The sequence below is a fragment of the Melanotaenia boesemani genome, chromosome 6 (assembly GCF_017639745.1).
Source record: "Melanotaenia boesemani isolate fMelBoe1 chromosome 6, fMelBoe1.pri, whole genome shotgun sequence".
In the NCBI taxonomy this organism is placed as follows: Eukaryota; Metazoa; Chordata; class Actinopteri; order Atheriniformes; family Melanotaeniidae; genus Melanotaenia; species Melanotaenia boesemani.
Window position 1 is genome coordinate 20,572,185 of NC_055687.1, and position 21,019 is coordinate 20,593,203.

Here is a 21,019-nt window from a genome sequence, read left to right on the forward strand (position 1 = left end):
TTTTTCTTTTCTTTTTTTATTGTCTACTTGTTAGTCTGGGACCATTTGACATATAAACCATTCAAATACCAGAATTTCCACCTCATTTTATGGCAGTTTCTATGACTTTTCTCAGGTATATATTTTTTTTACCATTTCCAAAGTATTAAATTTATGAGAAAACAAACCCTCATAGTCATAAAGGGCCGGGATATTCTGAGCTTGAATAAAATATTCACCCAAGTAAAACATATTAAATGGAAATGTGCTTTTAACGTGCCACAGCATCCACAGTTTTCACTATACAGCCATCATTCTTTCATCAAAACGTTTGGAAATGTGTCTTATCTCTCATATTTGTCTCTCTATGCCAACAGACTTACACTTTTTGTTTTGTAAGCCCCCAATATGACAGAGAAAAAACCAACTGCCTCTTATACACCAAAAAAAGTTATGCTTACACTTTTTACTGTAGAAACAAAATTGTTACAGAAGTGTTTTGACAGTCATGGATGCAAAACTATATCAGAGTGAGGCACCATTTTTTCTCTAAATAGCAAAAAATTTTGTGAATTTTCATTTTGAGTCAGATAGACTGTTGCACGTGACATCCCTTTGGCAACCTTAGCTGCCACTCAGAGGGCACAGGTGATGGATAAATGGACATTTTTAAAAAGTAGATGCTTCCATTAGCAGGATGAGTCCTTCTAAAACATGTCCTTCTAAGGAAGAAGCACCCCATCCTCGAATTTATTCATTACAAAATAGAACAAACAGACAAACATCCTCCAATGTTCCTTTCATCATGGGCATTTTTATGTTCTTTGGCAACAAACCGTTATTGTCACTTTTCTTGTAACAGCAAGATTTAATAAATAAATATACCTTAGAATAACATTTACAATCAATGAATTTTGTCCCTGAAGTCTACAAATAAAAAAAACATAGATATGCTTGATGTACATGAAACTCTACACTTAATTTCATATAATTTTGTCTTTTTCTCCATGCTTTTTATTTTTATTTTTTTGAGTCTGTAGAGAAATGCTTACAACAGTAGAATTTGTGGCAACGGCTCCAGAGATGGTTGAAAAAGCAAATTGCTAAATTTTAATGTTAGGATGACACATAACACATAAAACAATTTTAAAGGAAGTTTCATACACCAAGGCAAATGTACCATGAAACTCATACTTTATGTTCATGCTCCATCATTACATTTAGCCATTTTCACTGTTTTCATTCTCATTAGAAATGTAAAAAAAAGTGAGCATATACATACATAAGGCTTTAGTTAACAGTGTGTTTTTGGGATGTCTTTTGTTCTGATGTTTTTTCATCAGCATGACTCAGATGACGAGGAGCCTGATGTGGACATGACTCTGAATCTAAATCAAAGTCTGCAGGACCAAAGTGGCTTCCAGCCTTACATCCCAGAGGACTTTGCAAACTTTGAGGTCTACAACGCCACTCTGGAGAGCCAGGATGGGTTTCGCTCTGACTTAAAAGGAAGCCGGTGTGGAGGTGGAGAAAAAGAGATGTCCCGAAGCCCCACGGCCAGCAGCTGCACCAGTGGCTATTTTTCACACAGTGCCTCCAACACCACGCTGTCTGACATGCCTTTCAGTGCCAGTGAGAGCTCTGACCATCTCAGCTGCACCTTTAGAGATTCCCATGATACTCCAGGATGCCCTGCAGGAAGAGGCTACATCCAGACCAAAAGTGTTTCTGCAGGGAGTGACAGCCAGCAGCCACCTCTTTCAGCTGGTGGGGTTCATGACCTGCTTGTTCATTCAGCCTCTTCACCTGTTAATATCCCAAATTGTACAGATAAGCAGCACTCATTTCCACTGCCTCACATCTGTGTTCTTAGTACCAGCCTGGAGTTCACAGACTTTAAAGGGGCTGATGACAGTATTAGAGAGGATGATTTAGCACATTTTACAGAAGAATGGAAGCAGGAGGGGGTGGATATTTCTACAAACCAACAGAAAAAAACTGATAATGTACAAAAATGTGACAGTGACAATCAGCTTTCCTCTAATGTCTCTAGAAAGACATCTAATCCTGATTATGAAGACCCTGTTAGCGTAGCTGTGTCCTGCCCTAACACAACAGTGAGTTGCACTTCAGTCAAAGCCCCAGTTTCTCCACCTGACAAAACCCCAGCTCCATCTCTATCCCTCAGAATTCCCTCTCCATCAGTCCATCCTCCAGCATCACCATGTGTTGTCAAACCTTTATCAACAGCCCCATCCTCTGGCCCAGCTCCAAGAGCAGGAGGAGAACCTCCAATCCAGGAGCCAGCTCAGGGAGATCTGCCCCATGGGAGTCCCTGTCCCAGTCCAAATCCCAGCAGTGCTGAACCCTCAGGGGACTCCAGTGGGGATGAAAGCACCCCTGTGGCTCAGCTTCCTGACTGGATGGCACCTGGGGAACAAGTGTGGGTGGGGAAAAGGAGAGGAACAGTTCACTATGTAGGAGGGGTGGAGTTTGCAAAGGGGATCTGGATTGGTGTCAAGCTGGATATGGCTGTGGGTAAGTCCCTTTTAAGTGCTTTCTGATAGCAGAGCAAGACAAAAGTCATTATTGGGCAATATTTGATTGTTTTAAGTTTTTATATAGTTTGTACCAGAGTGAGCAATCAGAGGTTGAATTTTAAATCTGTTGAATCGTTACACAAACTGCTGTAAGACCATGTAGTCTCTGCTTGTTATTTATGGTTGAAACAAATATGAACAGAGGTACCAATATCAGATATATTTAATCACATAAATATGGCTGGTAGTAATCATAAGTGATACCATGGGTGACATGACCTGTCCCTTAGTGACCACGTTTATGCTTTAAATGTCTTCATATTAAAATATCAAATCAAAAAGATCAAATATGTAAGAGATGGAGCCAGTGGGGCGGGAGTACATTGATTTAGTTCAGTGAAAACCCTTCTCTGAAAATATTAATTAAGAATCTGTAAATTCAGTCAGGAAAATTTATTTTAAAATGAAAATATTTGCTGTAGAATTGTGGTTCCTGCATATTCCATACATATTAAAACCTTAGATCACTAAAACACAGGTCACTAATGCAGAAATGTTAAATCAGGTCTTCACTGGTGTGGATGCTCTAAGCTAGTATCACAAATCAGGACTATTTTCATTATAAATTGTTTAGTTTTTTGTTTTTTTTCCTCTTTTTTTTCTTATTTTTTGCTTTTGTATATATCTGAAAATAATTGCAAATCGTCCTCACTCTTACATTTCATAATACTTCTTTTCCCAACTAACAATAAAAAAACCCAGTTAATATAAATAAGAATGAGTTTTAAAATAATATTAGAAAAAGAAAGCACCAGTAACCTGTGATGTATCTGGTGTCTTTTCTTAAAAAAATACTCAGAATTATCAAAACAGCTGTCATGCATTGAAAAAATCTAAAGTTGATAATAAGTGTATGATGTAAAATGTGCAATATTTCCCCCTGAAATGTTGTGCAGTAAAAATGAAATACTCAAGTAACATGAAATTATAATCCAGTACAGCATTAGAATTAATGTGTGTATTTTTTTATTCCATCCCTGCTTCAGCTGCAGAGCTCTTAGGCAGTTTTCAGAGAAATAAACACCAAAATCCCACAGTTAAAATAAGTGTGTCCACACTGTGGAACATTTAGCAGCTGTTACATATGTTCAGAAGCAAGATTGTTAGAAATACATTCATTTGAATGTTCATGTTAATTTGAGTGTACTGGGTTAATCAGCAATTTTACAGGTTAATCTAGAATGTGATGAAAAGTAAATATTACTAGGTCTGTTATTGTAATGTGGCTCTCGTGGACTAATTGATGTATTATTTACTTAAACAAGTGTAGTAATTATTTCCACTGCAACACTGCAAGAGAGTCACAGCTTAAGCTTTATTTATACCTGCCATTAAGATGCATCTTTGGTAATTCACAGGAGGACAGCTCTAAATTTAGGTATAAACATAGTCAGGACTTATTGAAAAGGTAGCCTGGGACACACCTGGTTCCTTTAATATTATAAATGAACATGCATACTGAAATACTTTGAAATACCACCTGGTCAAGTGGCATCTGCTGTTTGGATTTTGTTCTTGCTAATTCAGTGTTCAGGAAAAAATAACTATGTAGTCATGTAGACGTACTGTATTTGCTTCACAGGTAATAGGTTCTCTGTTTGAATCCCAGTCGGGTCTATCTTTATGAAGTTTTCCTGTGTTATCGTCCTTGTAGTTCTGTGATGGCTCTTCATTAGGTTCTCCAGAGTAGGTGTTTGTGTGAGCATGTAGTGGATGCAGAAAACTGGATCTCTTCAAGGATGCATGCTCATGCAAGTTGTAAACAGAGTTCAATACAGAATATTAAGCATATTATGTTTCACTGTTAGTTAGAGGTAAAGCTAGAATAAACTGACTCAGGTATGTGATACAAATCGAATGCCATTTTTTAAAATCTGCATCTGAAAAGTCTAAATGTGACAAATGTGACCCCAAATCACAGAGGAGCTTAATTAGTTATGCTTAACTCTCCTGTAGGTAAGCACAATGGGACTGTCCAGGGCAGAGTCTACTTCCGCTGTCCCCCTGGCCATGGTGTGTTTGTGAAGCCATCTCGACTCACCAGAGGACCACCCTCCATGGACCCAGAACCCCAGACTCTGATCAGATAGGACCCAAAGAAGGACTGGTATTTCTGAGGAATAACAGGGACCCTAGAGTACCCCTGTGACTGCCATGGAGACTGATTTCTGACCACTTAAGTCTCTGAGCTGATGGATTCTGTTGGTGTGGATTTGTGCATTTAATGAAGGTATTTTCCTGTTTCTGTTCACTGAAAAGAAAAAAATCACTATGCACATTTCTTGAGTTTTCTATATGGTCATATTTTTTATAGAGGACTTAACTTTTAACTGGAAATGGAATAATACCCACATACATTTTCTTACATTGGTTCTGAACTTTAAATATAATATTTTTGTATGACAATGCATCCCCTTCTCTGAGACTCATAATTGAGTGATCTGGGATTTGAAAATTAAGAATGTACTACTGTTAGTAAACATTGATATTTACATCAATACAATATATCAGGGCTAACCAAAGAACTACGGTTCCATATCTGCTGTTACGAGTAATATGATATTTTTCTAATGTGCATATATGGAGGTATTCACTACAAACTGGCGTGTCCAAGTAAAGCTTAGTGCCATATCTCGAGGAGTAATGCCACACACCCTGAACGTTGGACAAGTCTGCAAAACCTGGGAGCTGCTTTCAGGGTGTGCATTTAGAAATGATCTTGTTGATGTACTGTAACACTGTGGAGGAAGTAATCCCCATCCAGCATCGGACTGTTGCTGTTTGAAAGCTTGCACTGGAAAGGATTCTTGGCGAGTTCACCATCCGTCTTCCGTATTGGACTGATAAAATATTTGTAACTGAAGAACTGTGTGTTATCACTTAGATCCGCTGAACAAAGCAGACAGACTTTTGCCTGAAGCTTGGATGTACTGATGCCTTATTGCCCTGCTTGCATAAAACAAAAGGCACATAAACCCCAGACAACTCAATGAAGCATTCACTGAGTTATAAAAAAAAAACTAACTACATTGCAACCTGTATATGTATCATGAAGCCCAGAGATATTCAGGCTGTCAACCTACCTTGCTGACTGATTAACTGAATATCTTTTTAACTGATTGTCCTTCTGCTTCTGTGTGTTAACTGACTGATGTAAAACCACGTGTTAAAAGGCATTTTCTCACATAGAGGATCAGATGAATGGCTGATTGTATCAGGTTACTGAAAACAGTGCACATTTAGATTAGCTGGGGAGATGAGTTTTCCTAGAAACTTCGTTTTTTGTGGTGAAATGTGGAACTGACTAGAAATAGCTGAATATTCAAGCTGTAATTTCAAGTAAATGGAAGAAACCCAAGATCTTACTTTAAATAAGAGAACAAAGCTGCTCTCCCTAATAAGGAGTTGTAAATAAAAATGTATTTGAACATAGTATTTACACTATTATAATGTACAGAATTGTATTTATAATGTATCTGTTTTAATTGGTACAAAATGTTCTAGAATAGAACATTTACAATCAAAATGTGTGTGGACTCCTTTTTTTTACTCAATCAAGCTAACTTTGTGTGTGTGATAGAGACATAGGGTTTAAGTAGTTAAGTCTATTATTGTCCTGTATCACATTTAGATATTCAGAAAGCATAGTAAGCATTCATTTTCTCATGTGTGGCTTATGAAAGGGGGACTGAATATACATCAGTATGGTTCTTTTTTGGGGGGTTGCCGTCTACAAGGTAACCAATACATGAATTAGAATAATATTTTGTCTTATTTTTTAAAAGGTTGTATTCTTAACTATAATAAGCACAAAAAGTAAAGAAATTTTTGTTTGGTTATTCATCTCTCCCCTTTATTTAATACCAGTTAGTGTTGTATTATAAATTGTAGGAAACTGATTAGTTACCATTGCAGTGAGGTATAAATCTTATAAGGACCATGCATCTGTGAAATGAACAACACAGCTAAACCTGTGCCCAAATCCCCTGCAATATTCTCCTGTTGGTATTTACTCTTGATTTCTCCCTGTTTAGCTGTGTTGCTCTTTCTACAGAAGAGTGATCCTTACAAGTTATACCTCATTGTAAAGGTGTTTAATCAGGCTTTCCAACTATGTATATAATACAACACCAGTTGGTTCAATTATATAAATATAAATAATTAACTGGCCAAGTTTATGATGCAAGAGTTTCTTGGTTGAGGTCAGCGTTTGTGTTGTTTACTTTCTTCCTCGTCTTGAGGTACTGTGTATCCAAGACACAATTCAGACATCCATTAAATGAAACAGTCAGTAAATGGTGGTCTTCAAAACAGAATATGATTTGCTGAAATCTTGCTGTGCTCATGCACCCTCCACAAACAAATACATATTTTGTTAAAAAATATGGTTACTGTTTTTGAAGAAATGTTGCAACAGTCATCATGAAGTGTGATAACCATCGCAGTGGAATGAGACAAGAGATGTCAGCAGTGGTGCTTGTTTGCTCCACTTTGTAATTTATGCAGGATAAAAATGTATTCTCCCACTAGCAGATTATATTCCAGGACAAACATGTAAATATGATGCCCTGATAGACGATGGAGATATGTAGAGAGCCATGGATTGATTACAGAACAAAAGGACACTTTGGATGACACATGTGAGTCCACAACCCCTCCAAGAAGCCCAAATAGGATGAGACGAAAAACAACATCAAAGTAAACGGATGTGATGTTTGAAATTTTCTTTTTTGTCATTCTGTAATATGATCCTATCTAACAAATGAACCAGAGGGAATAATCCTCATTAAAGCCTGAAAGAACAAAGAGCTTGTGCTTCCAGTCTCCATTGGGCGCTCTTGCCGCTGTTGTAGCAGCTGTGCGGCAATAGGCAGTCTGAACACTGTGTGGCGGCCTGGATCTGGGTGGAGTTAAGTTTCTGTCACAAACACTGACAACTGGGAAACCTTCACAACAAACTAACAGGTGTCCGACTCCCCCTCCTTCAGTCCCACAGTCCGTCATACTACCAGGGGGCTGCGTGTCTGCGCCGCAAACTCAACGCTCTTTACTTTATCTGGCCTGAAAACTTCGGCGGAGTCACTTTTATACATTTCCACAAATGATGCACTCGGCACAGAAAGACACCACGTTCACCAAGATCTTTGTGGGAGGCCTTCCTTATCACACAACGGACGCAAGTCTGAGAAAGTATTTCGAGGTCTTTGGAGACATCGAAGAAGCTGTTGTTATAACTGATCGACAGACGGGGAAATCCAGAGGTTATGGATTTGTAAGTTTCAACATGTTGATATGTCTTAAGGGACTTTTGAAAACTGGTAGTACACACGCACAGTCGTGGATCAGTTGTTCAGTGTTGGCACTGAACTGTTTCCTGCTCTCACAACAGGTTAGAAATTGGTAGTTTGTAGTTGTGCCAGAAAGACAGAGATGGCTTATAAACTACTGGAAAAAAGATTTTTTTTTTTTAACAATGTTAAGTGAGGAAAGACGAAATATTTTATCACGGTTTTATATGATCTCACGAAGTCATGAAAAATATGTGACAGAATTGGATAGTAGCACAAGATGAATGGAAAATGTGTTGTCTTTAGGTGACCATGGCCGACCGGGCTTCAGCTGACCGAGCCTGTAAGGACCCCAATCCCATTATAGATGGCAGGAAAGCCAATGTGAACTTGGCCTACCTGGGGGCGAAACCCAGAGTCATTCAGCCAGGTGAGAGTTCATGCCACTACTCACTCATCTACTTGGACTGACAGTGTTGCATAAAAACAGAAATAGCCTTAACTGTAAAGATGTAAGATGTAATTCAAAGTTAGCTGCTTAATATCCTTATATTTGGACAAAAAATACTGATACTTCCATGTATGTGTACTTTGTTCAAGCAAATCCTCAAGATTTGAAAAAAAAAACAACTAACAATTGTCTGTCTTAATTCTAGGATTTGCATTCGGTGTGCCTCAGATCCATCCGGCATTCATCCAAAGACCTTATGGGTATGTTAAGGTGTAAAACCTCTGTGTCTGTAACAAAATCTGTCTATATAAAATGGAAAACCACTTGTTATGATCATATATAATCTGTTTTAATTGTTTTCACCTTGAATGAGGACATATGCGTGTTTTATGTTTTTTTCCTCTGCTTGGGGGGGTGGACTGTAAAGGAAGTGCGCATTTGTCCCCAGCCACTACAGGACTTGACTTCACGCTGTCTATCTCTTTCTGATCTGACAGGCTCGGTAACGGTTAAAATAGCTGATGAAGGGACATGATGATTTGAGGAATAGCTGAGTCTGCATTGGGCAGAGCACTAAAGTGTTACCTGTATACTCTGACATACACAAACGAGCTGAAATGGTGACTAGATGCATGGAAGTCTTTGGTTTTTGTTTTTATTTGATTTTATTTTCAGTTTTCTATAGTCAATAGACTGGTGTGTGCCTTGTTTTCAGTATGATGTGGTGTTCAGCTTAACTGTGTGCCTATCTCTACTTGCAGTGGGGGAGGTGGGGTGTGCGGGGGGGGGGGGGGGGGGTGTACAGACTTTCAGTATTGATAGGGAGTTATAACTCTGCAATGGAGTGTTCCCTCTTTTACCTTTTTAATGATTGTGCTTTAGCCTGTGATTTTATTTATTTTATTTGATTCTTTTCCAGTTTCTAGTTAACATTAAATGTTTTGTTGTCAAAGGGGCGGCTGATGATCACTCACAGTATTTTAATTTCACTATAGATCCCCTGCAACAAAACAAACTCTGGCTTGCATGCAGGACTTCTTATTCTGTTTCCTTACCCATGATGCTGTGTTTTTTTTTCTTCACTTTTTTATATACATATTCTATTAACCTATTCCCTTTACTTCTGATGAACCCCATTTTTTATGCTTTGAAGCTTTCTTGTCACTCCAGTGATTGTATGCAAAAAAAAGCATAGCAAACATACCCCACCTAACAAAAAGAAACGTTATGAGCAAATAATAAGACTCCTAATTAAATCTTAGACAGTAGATGACTTTACATGGGATTATATATTCATTATTTATCTGTGAAATAATAAAACAGACTAAAATGGTGCTGTACTTTAGGTTGGAGACAGAGATCTTAGACACCAGCTGTTGGCTACAGAGATCTGCATGGCCTCTCAAATTCAGATGGAAAATGGGAGTCACTCAGCGGTGCTGTTAATAATGTATGGCAAAGACAGGGCCGCTCGGCTATGGACAACAGGTGGGCTAGGCCATGCGCCTGTGAAGGCTTTTGGTTACGTGCTGGGGATTACCCATGTGTCCTGGTGATTTACAAAGCACCTTTATTTAGCTCATAACTTTCAGGACGACAAAATGTTCACCCCCTCGCTTTCAAAAGACATTGATAAAGACATGTGCTCTTTTAGCATTTAAACACATCATAATTAAAAAAGGAAAAAATGGTGCCAAAGGAAAGTATAAAGGATATTATAGTTTCTGTCTTGTCAAGTAAAATAAATAAAAAGAGAAAATCCAGATATAATTTTACAAATTCAAACTTGTATATTCATTATACAGCCATGGGACAAAAGCATTAGCTGTTGTTGTCAGTGCCCCAGCATTGAATCAGCTGGAACACCTCCAGTCTGATCATAAAAAATTCAGGAAAGTCGCTGAAACAGTAGTGCAGCGAAGGTAGTTGCTGTGGCCGACGAGCAGTCTGCCATGTGGCACTGAAGGAGAAGATCGTTTGTCCTTTGGAGATGACAAGAGGAGCAAAAATAGCATGCTTCCAGCCTCCCTTGTCAGTCAAGTTGGTGTGTGTATATTTGTGTGTGGGAGGGTATATCTGTAGGAGGGGGAGGGATGGGGTAGAGACACTTATATGTGGACAGATATACTTCACACCTGCTCCTCAGTATATTTACTGAGGGTGACTTCAACACAAGTTTTAAGTGGGGACGAGTTTACCCAGATACAAAGTTTTGTATTTGTCCACTTATACCCTGGTCCTTTGCTCCTGTTGCTCTTAAAATTGACTTCCTTGTTCTTACACAGTTTTCTCCGTAAAAGTTAAGTTAATAAATTTCTTTCAAACAAATAATATAACAGGGGCTCTACAGAACCTTACACATCAAAGGTACACACTTGAAAAGATGCTAAAATCAATTTAAAAGCTGCATTGACAGCAGTTTGGCTGCTCATTCAGAGAGCCTATTTTTTGTGTTTTTAGGGACCTATTAACACGTGTGGGCATGTCTATATGTGTGCTGTTGGTGTGGACAGAATAATGTCCACCTGTTGTGTTGACATGTTGTGTTTGGTGATAAGCTCGCATTTTGTCAAATATGGTTTTCAGTGGTTTTCATTGGTGCAGAGCTTGGCTGTGTCTTCTTTTAATGCCTTCAAGTGTTTCAGATTCAGGTGCTTAATTTATTTATTTATTAAAAGCTGCGCTTGTGTTTCTTTGTGGTTTTGCTGCTTTTTAACTGGTCATTTCTAGGTAGGGTTCTGTTTAATGAATGGATTTGCTGTGCTCTGAGGACTGGATTGACATATTTGGCACCTGCTTTTCAGTTTTCCAGAGTTTAGTTTCAGCGTTGGAAATTCAACCTAGTGTAGTTCCGCTCTGAACCTGTGTGTCTTTGTGTCCTACAGGATCCCAGCCCACTATGTCTATCCTCAGGCCTTTGTCCAACCCAGTGTGGTGATCCCTCATGTACAACCATCTGCTGCTACAGCAACAGCTGCTGCTGCAACCTCCCCATACCTTGACTATACTGGAGCAGCTTATGCCCAGTACTCTGCTGCTGCCACGGCTGCTGCCGCTGCTGCTGCTTATGAGCAGTATCCATATGCAGCCTCACCAGCACCAACGAGCTACATGACTACTGCAGGGTATGGATACACTGTCCAACAGCCACTCGCCACTGCTGCCACCCCAGGAGCTGCTGCTGCTGCTGCAGCCTTCAGCCAGTACCAGCCCCAGCAGCTCCAGACAGATCGCATGCAGTAAAAACCATGAAGACTACCTTCAAAGTTGGAAAAAAAGGGAGGTTCCCTCCTCCAGTGAAGAGGGTGAAATTAGGACAGACAGTAAAAGTTGTCATCACAAGTTTAACTTTATCAATCCTTCTACCAAAGAGCCTGAAGAAAATATGGAGACAGATGAGAAATAACTGTAAATTTTATTCAAGTGACAACAGTATTGGATGTATATGAATATTTAATATTTATTCAGCATTAAAATATTTCCTGTTAACTGAAATACACTCATTAGACCTCATGTGAACCATTACTGAACTTTGGATGTACAGTGGAATTTGTATGAAACTCCCAACTGCTTTCATGTCTTATGATTGGGTTTCTTCCACTACATTTTAAAAACCAACAAAAACACGTAGATAAGAGCAGTGGGTTACATCATCATCCAGTTTTTAGTATTTATAGTTTCGGACCACTACTTTCCTTGGTAAAGCTATGCATACGTTAAAAGGGAAGTCAGTATTTTGTTGGGACTGCATTTGAACTGAAGTAGATTAGACACCCTGAAGAAGTTCCATTTAAACTGTCTTTTCTTGATGGTACATATGAAAAATGATAGCTGAAGCTGGTAAAAGCACTCACCTTTTCTTCCCTTTGCATTACACCTCAAGAAAACTGAGCAAAAGGGAAGAAGCACTACTGAATGTGAATCTTTCATTTTGATAAAAAATGTTTCATAGAGTGCCTTTTAAATTATGCTATTTATGTATTTATTCTGGAGCCTTACAGCAATAAACCCTTTATTATTATTTCTTCCACTATGGATCTATGAAGTCTGCTGTAGAACATCTTCACATGTGCTGCTGTGTTTCTCATGTTCAAGAGCATGTGATGGTTATTTAAGCACAGCTTAACAAATTGCTGCAGTCTATACAAAGAACAAATAAGTGAAATGTGGAAAGAAGTTCAAAGGTTTTTCTATTTTCTGTAGTTTTAATGTTGTTGTCTCTAAGATTTGTAATTCTTAAATGTCGCTTTTTATACTTGACCAGTTTGATAAAGGACAGTGCATATGTATACTGCAATCTTTTAATATTTCTCACATTTGTTGTCTTTTGACATTAAATGGTTGTAATGCCAGGGCATCGCCCTTTTTCACCTTGTAATGCATGACTCCAAATATTGTAATTTGGGAAATAAAATTAAAATTTACCTTCATCCTCTTTGTCGATGTGCTCTCAAGTGTTGGTGTTGCTCACAGACTTAAAGTTGAATGATGAGAGGTGGTTGTTTCATGGTACTTCAGCATAATGGTCACTGACTTTTACATCCATGTATTTCTAATAAGAAATACAATCCTGACACAAATTTCTGAGACAGAAACCCAAGCAGAGAATTAAATACTTTCCAACTTATACACATTATAAAAAGCACATGATCTTTGACATTACATTGTTAGCGATGCACAGTCAAATTCTGGGCAGGTACTGACATTGTTAAAGGTGTCCAGTGACACTGATAGTTTTCCATATAGCTTTTTTTAATGCCAGGAAAACTATAAAAATATACACTATAAAAATAAATAATATCCGTTTTGAAGTAATTCCATCCTTAATCGCACTGTTTTTGAATGAAATGTATACAAAAAACTTTTCTCCCTAGGAGGGTGTGAGCGTTAGTAGTTGTTTGTCTCTGTGATGGACCCATGACCTCTAGGTATAAGCAGGTATAGCTAATTGATGTATAGCTTAAAAATGTTTTACTCTATTAAACTTTTACCAACTGAAAGACTTGTCAGTGCTTGGCTCAGTGGGTAGAGTGGTCGTCTTGTAGCCTGAGGGTTGCCATTCAATCCTCGCCCTGTCGAGCGCATGTTGAGGTGTCTCTGAGCAAGACACCGAATCCCAAATTGCTCCTATCGGTCGTGGTTAGCGCCTTGCATGGCAGCTTCTGCCATCAGTGTGTGAATGCGATGTATGATGTAAAGCACTTTGGGTAAAAGTGCTATATAAATACAGACCATGTGGCCACACAACCAATTTTCCTAAGTTTTTTTTTGTTGTTGTTGTCTAACAATATTATGCAAATATAAATCTTTTCAGTTTCAGAGTTAAATTCATCCAACACAACAATAAGCCACACCAGATAAATGTCAGCTAATTACATTGGTTGATGGTACCCTGTTATATTCTATCATTGCAGTCAATAAGCTTAGTGCCAGCCAATATCATCGTTAGGCTTGTATATCTTTCTTTCCCTAATTGATGCACTTACTGCTCATGTGTCTGAGCAGAATAAAATAGTTGAAATGCCCATGTCTGTGAGAGACCTCTGACTGATAGAAGCCCTGTGGTCTATTCTGGTGTGTGGTACTGGGAAGTTAACAATGAATCATTTAGTGTGAGGTGGGATCATTTGTGCAGCGAAAGACTGAAAAAAAAAACGGCTTCAGTATTTGGGTATGTATTCTTGTTTTACTCTCTAAAACATGTATTGGTCTGAGAGTATTGCGATTTTTATGGAAATACAGAACATCATACAGTAAGTCCCTTAAACTTCCTTTTCGACATGGTAGACCATGCAACTCTTATTTTGTTTGGAAAGCTGTGTGGGTGTCAGGGGGACTGCTCTCAAGTGGTTTTATCTGACCTGAGTGGGAGGTCCTTTTCCAGTTAGGCTAGGGGACTCCACCTCATCTTCTGCTCCTCTGAACTGTGGTGTTCCCCAGGGTTCTATCCTTGGGCCAATTCTTTTTGCCCTGTACCTCTTCCCACTCAGGAAGACTTTTAGAAAACATGGCATGTCTTATCATTTCTATGCTGATAACTGCCAAATTTACATGTCAATCGCCAGAAACAGCCACTGCTCCACTCAACTCAAGGCTTGGTTAGCCCAAATCTTTTCAAAGGGCAAGACTGAGATAATGCTGCTTGGAAATGCCCCCTTTGACTTGGGACCCCTCCAAAATTATTTTCGTCCCAAAGTCACCAGCCTTGACGTCACCCTGGATGGCAATTTTAAAATTGACCAACAGGTCAATGCCATTTTAAAACTGAGTTTTTATTACCTTTTGTCTTTGATGAAAAGTGAAATCTTTTTTTATCTTTTAATCTTTTTGAACAGGTTGTGCATTATTTTATTTCTTCTCACCTGGAAAGAAATGTGAACATATCACCCCTATTTTAGCTTCTTTGTACTTGCTGCCTGTACATTTTAGAATTGATTTTAAGATCTTATTGTTTGTATTTAAAGCTTTAAATGGACTGCCCCCTCAATACATTACTGACTGCCTCCAAATTTACCCTCCAGCTCACACTCTGAGGTCCCAGGGCCAGTCCCACGGTCCCTAAGAAGAGACTTAAAACTAGAGAGGACAGGGCCTGGAACGTTCTGCCCCTCCATGTCTGATCTGCTCCCACAGTGGAGTGCTTTAAGTCTCGTCTAAAGACCCACTTTTATTCTCTGCCTTTTATAACTATGTAAGTTGTGTGGTTGGTCCTCTGTGTCTTTTTTATTTATTTTATCTTTTCACTAGTTTTTATTGTTTTAAGAAGAACTTGTGGAGCTAAACAGAGAAACACTTGGTTATTTACTTTTAAAAATTTTATTAATCAATATTGCTGATTTTTGATGTGCAGCACTTTGGACGCGTGTCTTTGTTTTACAATGTGCTTTATAAATAAAGTGGATTGGACTGGATTTTTCCAAATCAAAAATGCCTGTCTAGCTTCAGTTTGTCAATCCCACCTAAACCCTTAAACAGCAATAACAAATTACTGACTAGAGGTATAAACTTGCTGGATATAGAGCCACATGATATTATGTTAAAGGATCATAAATCCACTAAGTTTTGAACCAGTGGTGGAATATGCTTTATACATGGAAATATGATAGTTTACTCTAGAGCACATAATCATTTGTAATTTATTGTTACATAAAGGTCTAATTGTCTCGCTATAGAAATCAATGAAAAACAATTCATTAATAAAAAAAAAGGACCACATTTAAAAAGAACACTGAAGAAAAGATCAAACAAAAAATGCAAAAAGCAAACTACAAACTAATACAATTTTGATTCACATCTTTAGTTTATCACTTCAGAGATAAACTGATAACTCACTTACCTCTCTAACCCATTCTAACACCAAACAGTTATCATTATTGATCAGCAAAAATGTGTAGGCAGATGGCAAAGGAAAATCAATCTGAGTAACAGGATAAAAAGGGAGCAGTGTTGCTTCATTTGTTAGTGATTTTAAAGTTAGCCTGATTGGTGTGGGCGCTATTTGACCTGGGGAAATTAAGATTCTTTTCAATTGCCTTGTTCTTATTTCTTGCCTAAGTAGTAGCTTTCTGACACCTGCTGGTTATTGAGAGTTATTTCTCCTTGTAAGAGTAAATAAAATACTCTGAGCAGCGTTAGAAGAGTCGCTCATCAAGTTTTTGGAAATCCTTACTTTCTATTTTACTGACGCATGTGAGGCGGAGCCAACTGTACTTGAACGTTTACTGTCTCAGTGAGGCGTTTTCTAGAGGTCAAATTATAAACAATTCAGTGAATTTAATTGTCTTGATTTGTGTGAAAACAAATTTGATGTATAAAATAATCTGACAAATATGCTTAAAAAATGTCACTTAATATTGTGGTGGATGAATTTTCAAAATCAAAAAACACCTGTCTAGCTTTACTCAAGTAAAATGTCAATCCCACCTAAACCCTTAAACAGCAATAACAAATTACAGACTAGAGGCATAAACTTGCTGGATATAGAGCCATATGATATTATGTTAAAGGATCATAAAATCACTATAGCAATAATACTAAAATTAATTAAATTGCATCATTATGACCAAATATTCCAAAATGTCGTATACATATCGCTGCATTGTGAATGTAATATAGTTTTGACACACAAACTAATTCAATGAGTAGCCTACTACTAGAGACTCTGTGGAAATTCAAATATTTTCTAGCTGTTGATGTCGTGTGTGATTTCTATTTCTCCCATTTATTTTTGTAACGTGAACGCCGCGGCTTCCGCATCATTGGAAGCAGCTCTGGTAGTTTTCGATGGGTAGTTTTCTGGCACTTTGAGTGCCTCGAATATAAAGAGTCTGTGGAAGAAGTCGAATAATCTAAAAGGAACCCTGGTTATATCTGTATTTTTCCTTGGGCTAGTGTAAGTGGTTAAAGACTTGATCTATCACAATTTTTCTGTCTTTCTGTTGGCTAGCCACAGGCTACGATTTTTTTTCCTCGTGAAAGAAAATAAGTGAAAGGAAAACTTAAACATATTAATTTTGTCATTGGCTAAAATAGTAGTTATATTAATATAATGTACGACACTTTAACATCAACAGCTAATACAAATGACGACAGCGTGGAGGTCGTTTCGACAAATTTGTTTGACGTTTGTTTAAGTCAAATTTGTGGCCTAAATTTCTTAAACCTCGCGAGTCTCGGTAAAACTCGGAAGAAATTGAAATACTTCTGATTGGTATCAAATCTTGTATCTACACTGCATTTTAGATTCTTGTGTGGTGTTTGATAAAAGTGTAGACAAACTGTAAAATGTCTTAATTTTCTTTACGGTGTCAATGTTTATCGTATTTGATATCTACCGGAAGACACCGCTGTCACGTGATCTCACTGACGTTTGCTTTGTTGTAAGCGTCTCCCTGCTTTCATAATCGAACTGGTTTATTGCTGTTAAAACGTTTCATATGACTTCTCCTTTTTTCATAATTCTCAGAGCCATTCCAGTAGTCCAGCACCCTTGTCAGACTGTCCGGATCTAAAACAGAGATGACAACCGAGAAGAGCGAGTACACTCCTGTGGAGGTGGGCACCTCTCAGCCCCCTCTTCCCGGTAATCCTGCTTTTCCTGTCGCATTTGGCATGAACTCTCCGGGTCCGGAGATGTACGGGGGGCCCACTGCACCCGGTTTTGTCCCTTTTCCTCCACCGACTTCTTTTGCGCCGGTTCCCCCTGGAGCTTTCGGCATGCCATCGAACCCCCAAGGAGGAAGTTTAGGATATGTCAACCCGGCTTGCCCACCTTATTCCCCACCAGGCCCGGGCTTTGCTGACAGCTACGGTGGTTAGTACCTCTTACACTGTGGTATTTTAAGTTTGGACCTCAACTAAATTTATAAGGCGACTAAATCAGTTTTGATGTGTCTGGTTTTTGTCACGGCAGATAATACTTACCACCACGAGGAGGCTCCACCACCCTTCCATGACAATCAAGACTTTGATTTTGGATTAGACAACAAAACTATAAGACGAGCCTTTATTAGAAAGGTAAGAGGACACCAAAACAGGTAAAATAAATAAAAGCGTTAATAGAGGATCTTTTAGGTTCAGTTCTTCATCAATCAAATGGGTGTATTTCACGGACTCTTTGACTCCAACATTTTGTGTTTTATAGTCTTCAAAGCTAAGATTCTTTAACTTTGACACAATGTGAGAATCACAAACAACATCTTTAACATGACCTGTTTCTGCTGCCTAACAATTTGTTTTCCTACCAGGTATTCCTGGTGTTAACTGCCCAGCTGATGGTGACGTTCGCCTTTGTGGCTGTTTTCACCTTTGTGAAAGAAGTCAAGGCATTTGTCTTGGTGAACACCTGGACCTACTTTGTGTCCTATGTTGTATTCTTTGTGTCGGTTTGTGTGATCAGCTGCTGTGGAAGTGTTCGCCGAAGACACCCCTGGAACCTGGTTGCTTTGGTAAGACTGAATATTTCACAACAGGAAATGATGGAGGAGAAATTCACAACACAAGAAATTTAACTGTTTTTCACTTTGACTATTGTTGGCCTTTAGGTTTTCTGCAGGTTGTGCCAATTTGTTGTGGTGAGAGTGACTGAGTTGTTGCTTTTATGCTCAGAAGCTTATATGAAGTTTTCAGGCTGTTGACCTCATTTTTAAATTTAAATTGAGCCTCACAAAATCACCATTGTATGAACAAAATAATTAGCCACTTGCCTGAAGTAGTGCTGATGTACTTAATTAGTCTTTCTTGTTTCCAGTCCATCCTGACTCTCAGTATGTCCTACATGGTGGGAATGATCGCCAGCTTCCATGATACTGAGTCTGTGATCATGGCAGTGGGAATCACAGCATTTGTGTGCTTCACAGTGGTCATCTTCTCTCTGCAGGTCTGTTTTTGTTGGTCCCAGCTTCCTGCATGGTAATTACAGACATCAGTCACACTCTGTAGCACAAGTTGCATTTAAACCACTCTTGTCTTCTTCCCACAGACCAAATATGACTTCACTTCCTGTTATGGCGTGCTGTTTGTCTGTTTGATTGTCCTGATTGTCTTCGGCTTCCTCTGCATCTTCATCCAAAACAGGATTCTTGAGATCGTGTATGCTGGACTGGGAGCATTACTCTTTACTTGTGTAAGTCATTGGACAAACAGTTTGCTTCTGCTACGTCAAGGGCTGGATTTTGAGTGAAAAAGCTGCAAGTATAATAACACTCAACATTAAATGATGTCATTGGCTAGCTCTAAGTTTAGTCAGAAATCCAGTTAAACCAGATGCTACAATCCAGGTGCAACCTGGACCAACTGTTATTTTTTTAGTGTCCATCATGATGTTGATGAACGTGGGAAGGAGAGTGACATTCAGTTTGTATTTCAGACCCTGGGATGCATTATATGGACCTTGTTGAAGCACTTTCTGTTAAGCTGATGTTAACTGCCGCATGCATTCTGACTTTTATCTCAATAAAATGTATTTTATGAAAGACATTTACATGGTTTTGAACAAAAAGAATCGAGGCCTAAAGCTACAAAAATAACATTCATGTAGCAGTTGCTATTAGGCAAAGCATTGTACAAGTGAGAAACGAATAATTAGATTATATGGGATCCAGTAACCTGCCCAAAACATACTTGGGCAAGTAAGTTGGAAAGATTGAGGATCAAGCCCATGACTTTCTGGTTGAAAGGAAAACACTCCATACTTCTATAAATTTGATCAAATCACTCCTGTTGTCAGAAGCCTGTACTTGCTACCTGTTAGTTTGAGGATTTTCTTAATTTGCTCACTCAAATGCACATTTTAAAACTCAGACATTCTGGCCCAGACACCCCATAGTTGTTCAAAAAGAAAAAAAAGCTGCTAAAGCAAGTTGTTGTGGTCACAGCTTCTCCAGTTGCTTGTTATATTGCATTAGTTGTCTTCTAACTTTCTCACTAAAAAACAGAAACTCATTTCTTTTCCTTTATTGTGTTTAAAATCAGATGGATCTACTAGGTTGTCTGTATTTACATGTATGTCTTTCAGGTCTTATTTAGCAAAGATATTTGTTGTTGAATCCATGAAATGTGGAGACCAAAACATGAACAAACAGAATGCATCTTTTCACAATGTTAGAGGGCTTTTGAAGGCAGATGTTGACATATTTCCCCATTTCTTCTTTGTGCAACACTGCATGAAACGTTTGACCTGTTTTAAATTTCTTTGTGTGTTTCAGTTCTTGGCAGTGGACACACAGCTGCTGCTTGGCAACAAGGAACTGGCTTTAAGTCCTGAAGAATATGTGTTTGCTGCCCTGAATCTGTACACAGACATCATCAACATCTTCCTCTACATTCTCGCTATCATCGGAAGAGCAAGGGGTGGCTGAGCAGAGAGAGCAACACATAGAGATTCAAATAGAAATTTTTCTGTTCATACTGAGTTTTCATAATCATAATCTTCGTATTTGCTTTGTAGTGTGTATTCATTACACAGTTAAAGGATGCTTTTGCTTTCCAGCATAAATGCAATTTTTTAATGGTAGTTTAAAGAAGCACTCTAAAGTTGCAGATTTATTGATTTCTGAAGTTTTATGTGTATAATCTGTTGTATAAAAATATATTTTGGTCTGTGAGGGTGTATTTTATGTCATACTGAATCATGAGCAGCATAAAAACCTGAAGAAGACGGACGATCCCAACTGGAGTTGTACTTGCAAGTTTTTTCTAGAGCTTTTCGGTGTCACATATAAGCGCAAATTTAAAAGGTCAGCATAGGAATGAATGCACGTCTGTTAGCAGTCTTGATTAGTGTCTGTTCTAACAGCAGGGCTTGTCTGTGATGACTGTTTGAGTTTATGTGACTAAATTGGGGAAAGCTTGTAAACTGGACCTTTTTTTGGTTAAACCACTATTTCCTGGGTTAAGAGTGAAGTTTGAAGCTTAACCAAAATGCCAGCTTGAATGAGAAGGGCTAAAAATGCAGTGGATGAAATTATAACAGCTCAGTCTCCATGACAACTGACAAATACATCCACTGATTATGCTTAAAAGTGTTACTAATAAGTGGTCCTTGTGTTGAAACTTGTTTTTCTCTCCTTGTTAAAGTATATTTCTACTGTCAATTAACTTTGATGAACTCAAGTTATAAAAGACTTTTTTTAAACCTAATGTCTGTCCTTTGTATGGTTTAGAAGAATTAAAAAAATACATTCCACCATAGAAATGTCTTG

General features: G+C 38.3%; 3 protein-coding genes and 1 long non-coding RNA gene across 8 annotated transcripts in view; 3 read left to right on the top strand and 1 right to left on the bottom strand.

Annotated features, from left to right (window-relative positions):
• kif13a (kinesin family member 13A) overlaps positions 1–6,339 on the top strand; it is a 39,910-nt gene extending 33,571 nt beyond the window's left edge. For all 5 annotated transcript variants that reach the window (XM_041988379.1, XM_041988382.1, XM_041988380.1 and 2 more), the window contains 2 exons: positions 1,323–2,517; positions 4,536–6,339. In XM_041988379.1, coding sequence (XP_041844313.1) covers positions 1,323–2,517; positions 4,536–4,669 — 1,329 coding nt within the window. In that variant the 3' untranslated portion in view covers positions 4,670–6,339. The remainder of the gene's footprint in view (positions 1–1,322; positions 2,518–4,535) is intronic.
• A 767-nt stretch (positions 6,340–7,106) lies between these two features.
• On the top strand, positions 7,107–12,747 carry rbm24b (RNA binding motif protein 24b). Its single transcript, XM_041988840.1, has 4 exons — positions 7,107–7,851; positions 8,174–8,297; positions 8,524–8,578; positions 11,204–12,747. Exons 1-4 carry the CDS (start codon positions 7,681–7,683, stop codon positions 11,559–11,561), a joined length of 708 nt encoding a protein of 235 aa, XP_041844774.1. The 5' UTR covers positions 7,107–7,680; the 3' UTR covers positions 11,562–12,747.
• LOC121642236 lies at positions 12,389–16,484 on the bottom strand. Its single transcript, XR_006010860.1, has 3 exons — positions 16,406–16,484; positions 14,818–14,820; positions 12,389–12,401 (listed from the first exon to the last, which is right to left on the bottom strand). It is a non-coding gene; the product is annotated as an uncharacterized LOC121642236 (long non-coding RNA).
• Positions 16,485–16,558: 74 nt separating this feature from the next.
• Positions 16,559–21,003, top strand: grinab (glutamate receptor, ionotropic, N-methyl D-aspartate-associated protein 1b (glutamate binding)). Its single transcript, XM_041988837.1, has 7 exons — positions 16,559–16,710; positions 17,284–17,631; positions 17,731–17,834; positions 18,065–18,265; positions 18,568–18,696; positions 18,799–18,942; positions 20,024–21,003. The coding sequence occupies exons 2-7, from the start codon at positions 17,337–17,339 to the stop codon at positions 20,174–20,176; spliced, it is 1,026 nt and encodes a 341-aa protein (XP_041844771.1). The 5' UTR covers positions 16,559–16,710; positions 17,284–17,336; the 3' UTR covers positions 20,177–21,003.
• The last annotated feature ends 16 nt before the right edge of the window (positions 21,004–21,019 follow it).